The sequence below is a fragment of the Cherax quadricarinatus genome, chromosome 55 (assembly GCF_038502225.1).
Source record: "Cherax quadricarinatus isolate ZL_2023a chromosome 55, ASM3850222v1, whole genome shotgun sequence".
Lineage (NCBI taxonomy): Eukaryota > Metazoa > Arthropoda > Malacostraca > Decapoda > Parastacidae > Cherax > Cherax quadricarinatus.
In genome coordinates, this window is record NC_091346.1 from 15719940 (window position 1) to 15734939 (window position 15000).

Sequence of the window (15000 nt, forward strand, 5' to 3'; positions counted from 1 at the left end):
ATTTACAGGTTATTTACAAGCTAAGGTCTGTTATCCAGTATCAACTCATTTACAGGTTATTTGCAAACTAAGGTCTGTTATCCAGTATCAACTCATTTACAGGTTATTTACAAGCTAAGGTCTGTTATCCAGTATCAACTCATTTACAGGTTATTTACAAACTAAGGTCTGTTATCCAGTATCAACTCATTTACAGGTTATTTACAAGCTAAGGTCTGTTATCCAGTATCAACTCATTTACAGGTTATTTACAAGCTAAGGTCTGTTATCCAGTATCAACTCATTTACAAGTTATTTACGAGCTAAGGTCTGTTGTCCAGTATCAACTTATTTACAGGTTATTTACAAGCTAAGGTCTGTTATTCAGTTTCAACTCATTTACAGGTTATTTACCAGCTAAGGTCTGTTATCCAGTATCAACTCATTTACAGGTTATTTACAAGCTAAGGTCTGTTATCCAGTATCAACTCATTTACAGGTTATTTACAAGCTAAGGTCTGTTGTCCAGTATCAACTCATTTACAGGTTATTTACAAGCTAAGGTCTGTTGTCCAGTATCAACTCATTTACAGGTTATTTACAAGCTAAGGTCTGTTATCCAGTATCAACTCATTTACAGGTTATTTACAAGCTAAGGTCCGTTGTCCAGTATCAACTTATTTACAGGTTATTTACAAGCTAAGGTCTGTTATCCAGTATCAACTCATTTACAGGTTATTTACAAGCTAAGGTCCGTTGTCCAGTATCAACTTATTTACAGATTATTTACAAGCTAAGGTCTGTTGTCCAGTATCAACTCATTTACAGGTTATTTACAAGCTAAGGTCTGTTATCCAGTATCAACTCATTTACAAGTTATTTACAAGCTAAGGTCTGTTGTCCAGTATCAACTTATTTACAGGTTATTTACAAGCTAAGGTCTGTTATCCAGTATCAACTCATTTACAGGTTATTTACAAGCTAAGGTCTGTTATCCAGTGTCAACTTATTTACAGGTTATTTACAAGCTAAGGTCTGTTATTCAGTATCAACTCATTTACAGGTTATTTACAAGCTAAGGTCTGTTATCCAGTATCAACTCATTTACAGGTTATTTACAAGCTAAGGTCTGTTATCCAGTATCAACTCATTTACAGGTTATTTACAAGCTAAGGTCTTTTATCCAGTATCAACTCATTTACAGTTTATTTACAAGCTAAGGTCTGTTATCCAGTATCAACTCATTTACAGTTTATTTACAAGCTAAGGTCTGTTATCCAGTATCAACTCATTTATAGGTTATTTACAAGCTAAGGTCTGTTATCCAGTATCAACTCATTTACAGGTTATTTACAAGCTAAGGTCTTTTATCCAGTATCAACTCATTTACAGTTTATTTACAAGCTAAGGTCTGTTATCCAGTATCAACTCATTTATAGGTTATTTACAAGCTAAGGTCTGTTATCCAGTATCAACTCATTTACAAGCTATTTACAAGCTAAGGTCTGTTATCCAGTATCAACTCATTTACAGTTTATTTACAAGCTAAGATCTGTTATCCAGTATCAACTCATTGAAGGTTACAAGCTGTTATCCTGCCTCAATTATTTACAAGTTAAGGTCTGTTATCCTATCTCAATTTACAGGTCACAAGCTGTTATCCTGCCTCAGGTTATTTACAAGTTAAGGTCTGTTATCATATCTCAATTTACAAGTTACAAGCCGTTATCCTGTTTCAGGTTATTTAACAGTTAAAAGTTAGCATCTTGTTTACCTTCAACAATCAACTAACATCTGAGTACGTCACTGCTGCTTGGTAAACAACTGTAGTAAGTGTATTGAGACTTACCCACACGTCTCGCCCAGCCCAGGAATGAACCCAGGTTCATCGGTTGTGAGTCCAAGGCGCTACTCTTGAGCTTCGAGCTCAAATGAGAAATGGTAATTATTTCTGATTCGTGTATAATAATGTATAATTATGTGAGGAATGCTCCTAATTTTACAGTACTTTGATGAGAAACTACTGAGATTTGATAATGTTTTTTGGACTAAACGTCTTCTCAATAGAGTACCATAAACCTGCTGTCCCTGTTCGCCTAGCAGGGAGTAGGTACCAGGGTGTTAGGTGACTGGTGTGGGTCCCATCCTGGGGACAAAATTAACCTCAGTTACCTGTGCTCTGCATAACCAGTGGCTTTCTATATAGAATATCATTGATGCCAGCTATGGTCTGCATAAGTTGTATCATGTACTTGTAGAAATAAAGATTATTATTACTGTAATTATTATTAATATTATAATAATAATGATGATAATAATAATAATAATAATAATAATAATAATAATAATAATAATAATAATAATATTATTATTATTATTATTATTATTATTATTATTATTATTATTATTATTATTATTATTATTAGTATAGTTGTTTGTATACAATGCCAGTATTTTTCACCCTGCTTCCATTAATCTGGACATGGAATTCTCTTACCACATTTATTGTTGTGGTTGCTTTCTCTCTCTCTCTCTCTCTCTCTCTCTCTCTCTCTCTCTCTCTCTCATATTACAACCTCTTCACGTTTACCCTGGTGGTCTCTTCTCATCCTGACTATCTCCTGTATCTCACCTGAGGTATGGTAGAGGTTGGTAGGAGTGAACCATCGGCTGGAAGGCTCCCGTATGATGACCTCGGCTGACTTTAAATAGAGGTCAGCCAGGCGACCCACACAAGCGATGCTCATCACCCCATCTTGAAAGTAATCTTGGGTCACCCTTAGACTGAGATGGGTTGTCAGCTTCTCTAACCCTGCTGGATTGGTGAGGTGTTCTACCGTCTTGACGCTGCTTGGCAACACCTGCAGGTCAACACTCAGAGGTTAGAGGTCATGTGGATCATTGAAGTCATCTTGCAGTCAGGAATGAGAGATCACAAGTCATCCTGGGTCATCTTTAGGTCAGGATTCAGAAGTCATCTGGAATCATTTAAATAATTTTAAGGTGAGGAGTCAGACGTCAGGGGTTATCTGGGGTCATTTAAATAATTTTAAATGGTCAGGAATGAGAGGTCAGAAGTCATTTGGGTTTGTTTTGGTTATCTTAAGGTCAGAAATCCATAGGTCAAAGTTTATCTTAGCTCACTAAGGTCACCCTTATCCCCAGTGATAACTTATTACGAGAGTTATCTACAATTATGTAGACGAAAACTTCAAAAATGGCTTAGATAAATATAATGTTATGCCTTTTTGTGGCTGATACTTTGCCTTTTTTTTGTTAAAGATTATGTTAAAACATTCCTTCCAAATCCTCAGCTAGGTTCGGAATCGAACCGGAGCTTTTGGAGGGGTCGAGACCTGTGTCATGTGCGTTGTTCCTTTGTTTGTGATGAGTGACACAGCGGGAGATGAAGGAAGAGTACATGAGAGTATATGAGGAATGACTGATTCCAGAGGACGTGTAAGTCCTCACCGAGTCTATCTGCTGAAAAGAACTGTCTACTTTCACTAGAGTACGTGTTTGTGTATGTTTACATGTATGAGTCTAGGATAGAAGAGTACAGGTGAGCCTCGGAGCGTCCCGCTCCTTCGGCCATAATTGTATCCATTAAATCAGGGTTGCGTTCCCGAGCGACAGTGAGGGACGCGCCAGGGAAAGAACGTACATTTCTCTGGTAATTGAACTGGAAATAGTCATTACCTGCGGATGCAGGTTCCTGGCCGCTGACAGCCTGAGAGAGAGTCCCGAATGTTTACTCTTTAAGTACTCTCTGAATTCACGTCAAAAATATATTTGTGCTCTAATGATTGTTAAGCATATATATATATATATATATATATATATATATATATATATATATATATATATATATATATATATATATATATATATATATATATATATATATGGAAAAAAATTCTCACAATACCTTGAAATGGCATAGTCACAATGGCCTGCTCAGAGTTTTGGTAATTTGAAAGAGGCCTACGGCTGATTTACTAGTCCACCCATATAAAAAAAAAATATTACATCATGAGATGTGCAGTAAGATGTGTCTAAAAAAAAAAAAAGTTTGTCTCTAGGGAGACAGTGGCTAGAAAATAATAAAAGCGGCTTTGCTTTTGTTTAATCTGTATAGCAAGTACAGATACAACAACGTTTCTCTCAAGTCCACATACTTGAGTGAAACGTTGCGCCAGGGAAGAACTCCTTTTCACCTGTAACCTTCAGAGGTCAAAGTTCATTGCTTGTTGTGGGTTTAATAACAAAGTGACTTCACCTGACACAGGTCTTTTGTTTGGTTACTCGGTCAATATCCCTTGACCCGTGACCTGATTGTGACCTCAAAGTTCATTGGTCTTTGAAGACTTAGACACATAGGCAGCATCTGGGTATCTTTATTTGTAGATGTTTCGCCATCCAGCGACTTTATCAGTACAATACAAAGATATGATATGAAGAATTATATACAAAATATAATATAATCAGTCCCTGATTACATTATAGTAACTCACCGTGACTCGTGGTAATTCAACGTGACTCGTAGCGACTCACTGTGACCCGTAGCGACTCACTGTGATCCGTAGCGACTCACTGTGACCCGTAGCGACTCACTGTGATCCGTAGCGACTCACTGTGACCCGTAGCGACTCACCGTAACTCGTAGTGACTCACCTGATGACCATTAATGTTCCAGGTGAGGGTGAGGGCGGGTCGGGCCAGGGGGGAGGTGCAATTTAGAGAAACGTGGTCGTTTTGTTGGTAGTATTCACGACTCCCGGAGATGACTGGTGGCTCCTTGGGGACCACTGTACGTGACAAAGCCCACAGGCACGCCCATAGGTACGTCCACGTACCCACACAGCGACGAGGACATCAGAAGACAGTGGGATGGTCCAGCAGTATGCAAATATAGGAAGAAATAATTTAGTTTTAAGTTATTGTGGTGGAACTTAATACATAAATAGTGTTTTATTGTATTATGATCGTTGGTTATTTTAACCAGGAATTACACACACACACACACACACACACACACACACAAACACACACACACACACACACGAACACCTGGAAAGGAACAAGATTATAAATGAAAACCAGCATGGGTTCATGGAAGGCAAATCTTGTATCACAAACCTCCTGGAGTTTTATGACAAGGTAACAGAAGTAAGACACGAGAGAGAGGGTTGGGTAGATTGCGTTTTCCTAGACTGCAGGAAGGCCTTTGACACAGTTCCCCACAAGAGATTAGTGCAGAAGCTGGAGGATCAGGCACACGTAAAAGGAAGGGTACTGCAATGGATAAGGGAATACCTGACAGGGAGGCAGTAACGAGTCATGGTACGTGAAGAAGAGGTATCACAGTGGGCGCCTGTTACGAGCGGGGGTCCCACAGGGTCCAGTTCTAGGACCAGTGCTATTTTTGATATATGTGAACGACATGATGGAAGGAATAGACTCTGAAGTGTCCCTGTTCGCAGATGAAGTGAAGTTGATGAGAAGAATTAAATCGGACGAGGATGAGGCAGGACTGCAAAGAGACCTGGAGAGGCTGGACATGTGGTCCAGTAACTGGCTTCTCGAATTCAATCCAGCCAAATGCAAAGTCATGAAGATTGGGGAGGGGCAAAGAAGACCGCAGACAGAGTATAGGCTAGGTGGACAAAGACTACAGACCTCACTCAGGGAGAAAGACCAGGGGTGACCATAACACCGAGCACATCACCAGGGGCACATCAACCAAATAACCGCTGCAGCATACGGGCGCCTGGCAAACCTGAGAATAGCGTTCCGATACCTTAATAAGGAATCGTTCAAGACACTGTACACTGTGTATGTTAGGCCCATACTGGAGTATGCAGCACCAGTCTGGAACCCACACCTGGTCAAGCATGTCAAGAAGTTAGAGAAAGTACAAAGGTTTGCAACAAGGCTAGTCCCAGAGCTCAAGGGAATGTCGTACGAGGAAAGGTTAAGGGAAATCGGACTGACGACACTGGAGGACAGAAGGGTCAGGGGAGATATGATAACGACATACAAGATACTGCGGGGAATAGACAAGGTGGACAGAGATAGGATGTTCCAGAGAGGGGACACAGGGACAAGGGGTCACAACTGAAAGCTGAAGACTCAGACGAGTCACAGGGACGTTAGGAAGTATTTCTTCAGTCATAGAGTTGTCAGCAAGTGGAATAGCCTAGCAAGTGAAGTAGTGGAGGCAGGAACCATACATAGTTTTAAGAAGAGGTATGACAAAGCTCAGGAAGCAGAGAGAGAGGATCCAGTAGCGATCAGTGAAGAGGCGGGGCCAGGAGCTGAGTCTCGACCCCTGCAACCACAATTAGGTGAGTACAATTAGGTGAGTACACACACACACACACACACAGACCTGGTCACAGATCGGGCCGTGGGGATCGTTAACACCCCGAAACCCTCTCTAGGTATACTCCAGGTATACTTCTAGGTGTATGTACACGGATAAGTAATTTAACTTATCTTTAAGGGACCGAAGTATTTCTATTGTTGGGCAGATTACGTGCAGTCATGTAGCCGATAGGCTTAAAACCCCATATGCCAATATTTTTCTCTTTCTCGGCTGGGACTTCGTAATGGTCTCGAAAGGACCGGAATATCGTCGACTGTTATGTGTGAACTATAATAACGTTGCTCCCTAAGATAATTCATATATTTTCCCCTTAACCTTATGTTTACCTGCATCTAAATCATCTAAGATATTTACGTTTTATTAAACTCGACTTTAACCCATTGCCATTATCAGAAGTTGAAAAAAAAATCTTAGGAAGGCTAAACGAACTTTCAGCTGATAAAATATTTAACAGAACTTTCACTCTTAAACTAGCAAAGCCCTTGGAAGGAAGACGAGAGAGCCAGGAAAAATAGAAAGCGAGAAGGAGACAGAGTAAATACTAGGAATAACGAGGCAGCGTTCGTACAGGAGGAAAAACTGCATTATGAAATAGAACCTGCAAATACAGGGGCACAAAACTGGACACATACATGTTTTGTACGACAACCTACGAGACAGAAAATTATGTTTACACTGTGTACCAATGTTGGTGCAGGTTATTGGTGAGTGAGGGAGGGTGTTGGGAGGGGGCGGGTGCAGTGGAGGAGGAGGGAAGGAGAGATGGAGGGAGAGAGGGAGGTAGAAAGATATGGAGAAAGTGTTCACTTGAGAACACTTGGGAAGGTTGGACAACAGAAGAAGTGGATGTCCACACAGAGGCTGAGGAAAGCTGTCTCCGTCCGTCTGTTTAGCTCAAGAACTATCGTGTTTGTCTAGGTGTATTAGTGTATGAGAGAGAGAGAGAGAGAGAGAGAGAGAGAGAGAGAGAGAGAGAGAGAGAGAGAGAGAGAGAGAGAGAGAGAGAGAGAGAGAGAGAGAGAGAGAGAGAGAGAGAGAGAGAGAGAGAGAGAGAGAGAGAGAGAAAGAGAGAGAGAGACAGAGAGGACCCCAAAGGAAATAAGTCACTTTGACTTTTTTTTGGTTATCCTAAGTAATTTATACATGTATGATAATTGTACTTACGTGTACCTGTACCTAAATAAAATTATTTAGGGAGAGAGAGAGTGAGAGAGAGAGAAAGAGAGAGAGGACGTACTTCCATCAGGGTGTTAGAAAGAGATAATGTTATCTTCCGGGGTGAGCAAAGCAGATGAGGTACGTTCAGGATGTTCATCTCCAGCCTCCTCACGTCTGGGCCCTGACGCTCTCTGGCTACTCTCATAAAGTGTGTGTGTGTGAGATCTTTCTACCTCCCCTGTGTCTCAACACACACACACACACACACAGAGTAGCAGCCAGTGAAGAGGCAGGGCCAGAAGCTGTGAATCAACCCCTGTAACCACAACTAGGCGAGTACTCCAGTAACATGCTGAAGATCATAGAGGAATATTCAAAGCTGAACTGAAAGTTAATAAAGTTTCACTCCTAAGTACATTAGCCATGAAGAATAAACAGCAGCTACTTTACATATGTCACTATGACACTCAAGTCAAGGGAAGCACATAGTCAAACCTCTTTCTTAAGAGACCTGACGACCTGAGGCACAAATAAACTATATCAGTGTAAAACCTGGGTATCTTTATTTGAAGACGTTTCGCCAACAAGTGAAGAAACGTCTTCCAATAAAGAAACCCAGGGGTTGCGTACATGTCCAATTTTTAATCTCGTCGACACTTTATACCATTATCAAAATATTCAGTAACTCGATCAAGAAAAATATATATTTAATAATCCATTTTATAGGAATTCCCAGAAGAGTTTACCTTAGTTTTTTTTTACGCCAACCGAACAGAAAAAAAAGAAAAGTCCTTCAACTTTACTGAAAATTCCTTTTTTAAAGGGAGACATATACATTTCACTTGCTGTCAGATATGGTCAGATATAGAACTGACTATATGTGAGAGAAGATGACTGGCGTCGCCCGTCTACCTTATTCTGAGAAAACTTCCCCTCATTCCTCCCGTTACTGCTCTTCGTACAGCTTCGTTACTGCTCATTGTACAGCTCCTGATGACGTTCGCAAACGTGTGAAAGAACCCCTTGGTTTGTCTTGTAGGTATATATATATATATATATATATATATATATATATATATATATATATATATATATATATATATATATATATATATATATGTATATATATGTATATATATATTATTTTTTTTATTAACACACTGGCCGATTCCCACCAAGGCAGGGTGGCCCGAAAAAGAAAAACTTTCACCATCATTCACTCCATCACTGTCTTGCCTTGCCAGAAGGGTGCTATACACTACAGTTTTTAAACTGCAACATTAACACCCCTCCTTCAGAGTGCAGACACTGTACTTCCCATCTCCAGGACTCAAGTCCGGCTTGCCGGTTTCCATGAATCCCTTCATAAATGTTACTTTGCTCACACTCTAACAGCACGTCAAGTATTAAAAATCATTTGTCTCCATTCACTCCTATCAAACACGCTCACGCATGCCTGCCGGAAGTCCAAGCCCCTCGCACACAAAACCTCCTTTACCCACTCCCTCCAACCTTTCCTAGGCCGACCCCTACCCCGCCTTCCTTCCACTACAGACTGATACACTCTTGAAGTCATTCTGTTTCGCTCCATTCTCTCTACATGTCCAAACCACCTCAACAACCTTTCCTATATATATATATATATATATATATATATATATATATATATATATATATATATATATATATATATATATATATATATATATATATATATATATATATATATATATATATATATGTATATATATACTCCCTAACCCTATCATGACTAAAGAAATATTATCCACCTATAATGATCAAAAAAGTCTAGCAGTATTAGAGAAAAGAGAGTATCTTCATATATTTTCTTAATTAAGAGAACTTGGAGAGACAAGCTCATACATCTTTGTTGATAGCAAGCCAAGGAGACGCAGCGCCGGGAGAGAAACCGCTGAGTTAATTGAAAATCTCCTCAAGATTTCAGAGAAGCTGAGAGAGAGACTTATTGTGTGTGTGTGTGTGTGTGTGTGTGTGTGTGTGTGTGTGTGTGTGTGTGTGTGTGTGTGTGTGTGTGTGTGTGTGTGTGTGTGTGTGTGTATCTTCTTTATTTTGAGAGGCTGGTTAGCTGCTCCTGTAAGAAACATAAGCCAGGTCTTGTACTGGAAGCCATGTCGAGTAAGACACGTCACTAAAGTCTGTTCATCCCGGCCAATAAAGTCCAAGGCACAGCTAAGCAGGACTTGTTAAAATTGACTGGCCAAGATCCTGTGTGTATTCAGATCAATGGCAAGTCACGTCTTAAGAAGTCAGATTACTAGAAGCCAGGGCTTAAGATGTCATAAGAAGTCAGGTCACAACAAGCTTGCTCACATAAAAATGAGTCTTGTGACCCAGAGGCCACAAAAGAAAGAACTTGAGAGGGTTAAATAAAAAAAAAATAATAATTTTTTTTAGAAAACCGGATCTCTGGAAGTCAGGTCACAGCAAGCCAGGTCACAGCAAGCCAGGTCACAACAAACCAGGTCACAATACGCCAGGTCACACCAAGCTAGGTCACACCAAGCCAGGCCACACCAAGCCAAGTCGCAGCAAGCCAGGTCGCAGCAAGCCAAGTCGTAGGAAGCCAGGTCACAGCAAGCCAGGTTGCAGCAAGCCAGGTCACAGGAAACCAGGTCTCAGCAAGCCAAGTCACTGCAAGTCAGGTCTCCACAACACCGCGTTCCTAGCAGACTAAAGGCAACAAAACTTTCTGCCGTAGTGAGTTATTAGTGGGGAACTTGGTAAGGAGTTTCTGACAGAGTCTGCTTTGTGGCAGGGAAAAGTGGCTTGTCCCTTACAGTGCCACGACCACCCTCACAGTGCCCTGACCCTTACAGTGCCCCGACCCTTACAGTGCCCCGACCACCTTCACAGTGCTCCGACCCTTACAGCGTCCCGACCACCCTCACAGTGCCCCGACCTTTACAGTGCCTCGACCTCTTGCAGTGTCCCGACCACCCTCGCAGTGCCCCGACCCTTACAGTGCCTCGACCTCTTACAGTGCCCTGACCACCCTCACAGTGCCCCCGACTCTTACATTGCCCCGACCCTTACAGTGCCCTGACTCTTACAGTGTCGTGACCTCTCACAGTGCTCCGAGTCTTACAAAGCTTGATACGTCAGTACCCCTTATAGCACTCCGTCACTCACAGTACCCCGCTGATGCTGCAGCTGGTGATACAGCTGGTGATGCAGCTGGTGGCTACAGCTGGTGCTAGGAATGAAAGAAACTTTGCCTCTATAATAAAAGCTCAACAGTCTTTAAACTCCATTTAATATCTGTGAGAGAATTTAGTTTCATTTCTGTGCTAATATCTTTAAATCTTGTAATCTCCTGTCGAATTGTCACCTTAATTCTTCTCCCCCAGCTAACGTTTGTAGCTTTCAAGCTGACGTTCAGATTTGAGCTTTGGCAGCAGCTATTGAAGGAAGTATTTTTCTCTCGTGCTTTCTGGAGCACATGCTGACCTCAGCATTTATGCTGGAACTTAACTTTTAATTTGTATGTGTGTGTACTCACCTAGTTGTGGTTGCAGGGGTCATAGCTCCTGGTGTGTGTGTGTGTGTGTGTGTGTGTGTGTGTGTGTGTGTGTGTGTGTGTGTGTGCGCGTGTGTGTGTGCGTGTGTGAAGGCGTAGAATTAAGGAGAATATAACTGAAGCATATTAGTGGAAAATCGGAATATAGTTCTGAGAATATCCAGGCAGGATTCGCATCAGTGGATTCAAATTGGATAAATTTATATTTAGAAAGGATATAGGAAAGCTCTGGTTAGGCAATAGAGTTGTGGATGAGTGGAACAAACTCTCGAGTAGCTTCACTGAAGCTTAAAACATTGGGTAGCATTAAACATAAATATGACAGAAACATAACTGGGAGTGGCTGGTTGTGAGACCTGCCTAACATGGGCCAGTAGAACTGCAGTGGTCCAGAATTACTAATAATTTTATCAGAGCCAAACACTTCAACTAAACTTAAAACATTACCCACAAGCACTACCCACAAGCACTACCCACAAGCACTACCCACAAGCACTACCCACAAGCACTACCCACAAGCACTACCCACAAGCACTACCCACAAGCACTACCCACAAGCACTACCCACAAGCACTACCCACAAGTACTACCCACAAGCACTACCCACAAGCACTACCCACAAGCACTACCCAGAAGCACTACCCAGAAGCACTACCCAGAAGCACTACCCACAAGCACTACTCACAAGCACTACCCACAAGCACTACCCACAAGCACTACCCAGAAGCACTACCCACAAGCACTACTCACAAGCACTACCCACAAGCACTACCCAGAAGCACTACCCAGAAGCACTACCCACAAGCACTACTCACAAGCACTACCCACAAACACTACCCACAAGCACTACCCACAAGCACTACCCACAAGCACTACCCACAAGTACTACCCACAAGCACTACCCACAAGCACTACCCACAAGCACTACCCACAAGCACTACCCACAAGCACTACCCACAAGCACTACCCACAAGCACTACCCACAAGCACTACCCACAAGCACTAGCCACAAGCACTACCCACAAGTACTACCCACAAGCACTACCCACAAACACTACCCACAAGCACTACCCAGAAGCACTACCCAGAAGCACTACCCAGAAGCACTACCCACAAGCACTACTCACAAGCACTACCCAGAAGCACTACCCAGAAGCCCTACCCAGAAGTACTACCCAGAAGCACTACCCAGAAGCACTACCCAGAAGCACTACCCAGAAGCACTACCCACAAGCACTACCCACAAGCACTACCCACAAGCACTACCCACAAGCACTACTCAAAAGCACTACCCACAAGCATTACCCACAAGCACTACCCACAAGCACTACCCACAAGCACTACCCACAAGCACTACCCACAAGCACTACCCACAAGCACTACCCACAAGCTCTACTCACAAGCACTACCCAGAAAAACTACCCACAAGCACTACCCACAAGCACTAATCACAAGCACTACCCACAAGCACTACCCACAAGCACTACCCACAAGCACTACCCACAAGCACTAATCACAAGCATTACCCACAAGCGCTACCCACAAGCACTACCCACAAGCATTACCCACAAGCATTACCCACAAGCATTACCCACAAGCTCTACTCACAAGCACTACCCACAAGCATTACCCACAAGCACTACCCACAAGCTCTACCCACAAGCACTACCCACAAAAACTACCCACAAGCACTACCCACAAGTTCTACCCACAAGCACTACCCACAAACACTACCCACAAGCACTACCCACAAGCACTACCCACAAGCAGTAATCACAAGCATTACCCACAAGCACTACCCACAAGCACTAATCACAAGCATTACCCACAAGTACTACCCACAAGCGCTACCCACAAGCACTACCCACAAGCACTACCCACAAGCACTACCCACAAGCACTACCCACAAGCATTACCCACAAGCATTACCCGCAAGAATTACCCACAAGCGCTACCCACAATCACTACCCACAAGCACTACCCACAAGCACTACCCACAAGCATTACCCACAAGCATTACCCACAAGCATTACCCACAAGCGCTACCCACAAGCATTACCCACAAGAACTACTCACAAGCACTACACACAAGCATTACCTACAAGCTCTACCCACAAGCACTACCCACAAGAATTACCCACAAGCACTACTCACAAGCACTACACACAAGCATTACCCACAAGCACTACCACAAGCACTACCCACAAGCATTACCCACAAGCATTACCCACAAGCATTACTCACAAGCATTGCCCACAAACATTACTCACAAGCACTACCCACATTCAAAAGTCTAATCCATAGATAAAAGTTCCACACATTTAGCTCCAGTCACAGCTCCACCCACAGCTCCACCCACAGCTCCATTCACAGTTCCACCCACAGCTCCAGCCACAGCTCAAAGCCCTGACCCACGGCTCTGAAGACAAATCAGTCACAACCTCCACAGCGTCCTAACTGGAATATTCAATTAGAGAGACATTGAGAGAGGAGATTTGGCATTAAATCTAATCACAGGCCAGACCCTCCAAGGGTGAGAGGGAGAAAAGACTCTCGTCTCCTCACAATGTCCTCATTCTGGCCTCAGAGTTTTGAAGGAAGTGTCACAAAGAGAGGGCGGTGGAGAGGTATGTGAGATGGTTAATGATGTGGCAGTGTTGTTTGTGAGGTAGACGGGTTGTTTGTGAGGTGGAGGGGTTGTTTGTGAGGTGGAGGGGTTGTTTGTGAGGTGGACGGGTTGTTTGTGAGGTGGACGGGTTGTTTGTGAGATGAAAGGGTTGTTTGTAAGGTGAAAGGGTTGTTTGCGAGGTGGTGGAGGTTCTTTGCTAAGGATGGGTGTGCTTTGTTGGGGAATGGGAGTTTTTTGAGGAGTGGGAGCAATGTCTTTGGAAATGGGAGTAGCTATGTGGATTTGGAAACAGTTTCTGGCTAGGCTTTCTGACAATTGAATTCTTGTCTTCGAGGAAAAGGGGCTGTGTACTCACCTAATTGTGGTTGCAGGGGTTGAGACTCAGCTCCTGGCCCCGCCTCTTCACTGGATGCTGCTAGGTTCTCACTCTTCCTGCTCCATAAGCTTTATCATACCTCATCTTAAAGCTATGTATGGTTCCTGCCTCCACTACCTCACTTGCAAGACTATTCCACTTCCTGACAACTCTATAACTGAAGAAATACTTCCTAACATCCCTGTGACTCGTCTGAGTCTTCAGCATCCAATTGTGACCCCTTGTTTCTGTGTCCCCTCTCTGGAACATCCTATTTCTGTCCACCTTATTTATTCCACGCAGTATTTTGTATGTCGTTATGTCTCCCCTGACCCTTCTGTCCTGCAGTGTCGTCAGTCCGATTTCCCTCAACCTTTCATCGTAGGACATTCCTTTGAGCTCCGGAACTAACCTCGTTGCAAACCTTTGCATTTTCTCTAATTTCTTGACGTGCTTGACTAGGTGTGGGTTCCAAACTAGTGCTGCATACTCCAGTATGGGCCTGACGTACACAGTGTACAGTGTCCTGAATGATTCCTTCCTGAGGTGTCGGAACGCTTTACTCAGGTTTGCCAGGAGCCCGTATGCTGCAGCAGTTATCTGGTTGATGTGTGCCTCCGGAGACGTGCTCGTTGTTATACTCACCCTAAGATCTTACTCCTTGAGTGAGGTTTGCAGTCTTTGGCCACCTAGCCTATACTCTGTCTGCGGTCTTCTTTGCCCTTCCCCAATCTTCATGACTTTGCATTTGGCAGAGTTGAATTCAAGAAGCCAGTTTGCTGGACCACGCGTCCAGTCTGTCCACGTCTCTTTGTAGTCCTACCTGATCTTGGTCGGATTTAATTCTCCTCATTAACTTCACATAATCTGCGAATAGGGACACTTTTGAGTCTATCCCTTCCATCATGTCATTCACATATACCAAAAATAGC

At 42.9% G+C, this 15000-nt stretch overlaps 1 protein-coding gene across 1 annotated transcript in view; it reads right to left on the reverse strand.

Moving 5' to 3' along the window:
* The window catches only part of LOC128699003 (uncharacterized), a 576069-nt gene that overhangs the window by 14325 nt on the left and 546744 nt on the right, over positions 1-15000 (reverse strand). The window contains exons 5-6 of the mRNA XM_053791521.2: positions 4654-4787; positions 2612-2840 (exon numbers count right to left, since the gene is read on the reverse strand). Of these exons, the coding sequence (XP_053647496.1) occupies positions 2612-2840; positions 4654-4787 (363 nt within the window). The remainder of the gene's footprint in view (positions 1-2611; positions 2841-4653; positions 4788-15000) is intronic.